This window comes from Exserohilum turcica (assembly GCF_000359705.1).
Source record: "Exserohilum turcica Et28A unplaced genomic scaffold SETTUscaffold_3, whole genome shotgun sequence".
Lineage (NCBI taxonomy): Eukaryota > Fungi > Ascomycota > Dothideomycetes > Pleosporales > Pleosporaceae > Exserohilum > Exserohilum turcicum.
Genome location: NW_007360136.1, coordinates 2,575,185 through 2,576,568, shown reverse-complemented (window position 1 = coordinate 2,576,568; position 1,384 = coordinate 2,575,185). Strand labels below are relative to the sequence as shown.

Below are 1,384 nucleotides of genomic sequence, written 5' to 3'. Positions count from 1 at the left end.
GGGGGGGGAGGGGGATTTTTTGCGCTTGGCATATTTTTCCGTGCACTCTTGCTCGTCGAGCAGCACCAGGACTGCTCCGCTGGAGAGAGTTTAGCGATTGATTAGATGGAGCACGAGGATACTTAGACATGCAGATAATGAAAAGACTTGATGGTTGTCCGATATGGTGTTAGCCGCCTTCAGCCCTAGTGGCTTTTCCCGTGTGACGGCCATGGCTTGCCCTGCATTCTCGCGTGTGAAGAAAGCACAGGTCGGCTGCCAATTATAGCGCCGAGGCAGCCAATGGGGAGGCAGGACCCCGCCTGGCCTTGTCATGAACAGCCCGGCAGCGTGGGTTTACGTACAAGCATGTGGCGGCAGCCCGGGGCCCGCAATGTATCACCAGAGCTGCTCTCTCGTCTCTGGCGCTGCTGGCCGGGCTTCCTTCTCCAAAGCGACGGGGCAACCCCAGGCGCGCGCGCGCGTGCAATGGGCATGACGGAACAAGAGCAATCGGACGCTAGTGCATGACCTACAGCACGACCAGGGCTCTCAGCATGATGTCATACCAGACGACTGGTTCGCTTTTTGCGGGTAGTGGGCCCACGCCTGCTGCCTGCACCTGCGCCTGCGCCTACGCCTGCGCCTGCGCCTGCACCTGCACCTGCGCCTGCGCCTGCACCTGCACCTGTTCGCTGGGCACAGCCCACGTATACATTGTCGTTGGCGCACCAGCCGCCTTGCCCCCTTCGGGCCTTGAATGCGAAGTGTCACTGACAGGTCACGTTGCACCGCCACAAGTCTCCGGCTCGGCTTGACGTGGCGACTCAGGCTTGCTCATGCCTCTGGTCGCATGGCTTTTTTTTCCTCTTCCTTGTTTGCAACTACACACGGCGCATGGGCATAGCAGCGTGCTTGGATAGAGCCGCACTGGCATAAGCCGCCCGTTACTACATGCGGACCCGCGCTTACCAAGGCGCGACTGTCATGGTGTGGCGCCATGAATGGTGCCCTTTACCCCAAGCATGTGCATGTACGCCGCCCGCGTCGAGCGTATTCAGTCCTCAGCGCGGGTCGAGGTTCCAAAGCTTGTCTTGAATCCGACGACGCGCTGCTGCGCCCAAGCCCATCCGCCGACATGACTTACGCGCACGCTGTTACTAGTCGTTAGCTCCACGCCCTTTTTCCTTTCTAGAACCTGATCAAAGGCGACCCGTCGGCTCGGGACCGCAGGAGTCGATGCAGACGAGAGCGACCGAGGACGACAAAGCCAGGCTGATCCTGGCGCTGCCCAAGATCAAATCGCATGCTGACTGGTAGGTTTCGGGCATTCCTGACTAAAACGACAGGGCCTGCAAAAAAAAAGGCCCCCTTCTCTCAACCACCCCCCCCCCCCCCCCCCCCC

General features: G+C 60.3%; 1 protein-coding gene across 1 annotated transcript; it reads right to left on the bottom strand.

Moving 5' to 3' along the window:
• Window positions 1–1,036: 1,036 nt before the first annotated feature.
• Window positions 1,037–1,287, bottom strand: SETTUDRAFT_20772 (uncharacterized protein; the record flags this gene model as incomplete). Its single annotated transcript, XM_008028738.1, has 2 exons — window positions 1,037–1,133; window positions 1,193–1,287. The coding sequence occupies 2 exons, from the start codon at window positions 1,285–1,287 to the stop codon at window positions 1,037–1,039; spliced, it is 192 nt and encodes a 63-aa protein (XP_008026929.1).
• Between the last annotated feature and the right edge of the window lie 97 nt (window positions 1,288–1,384).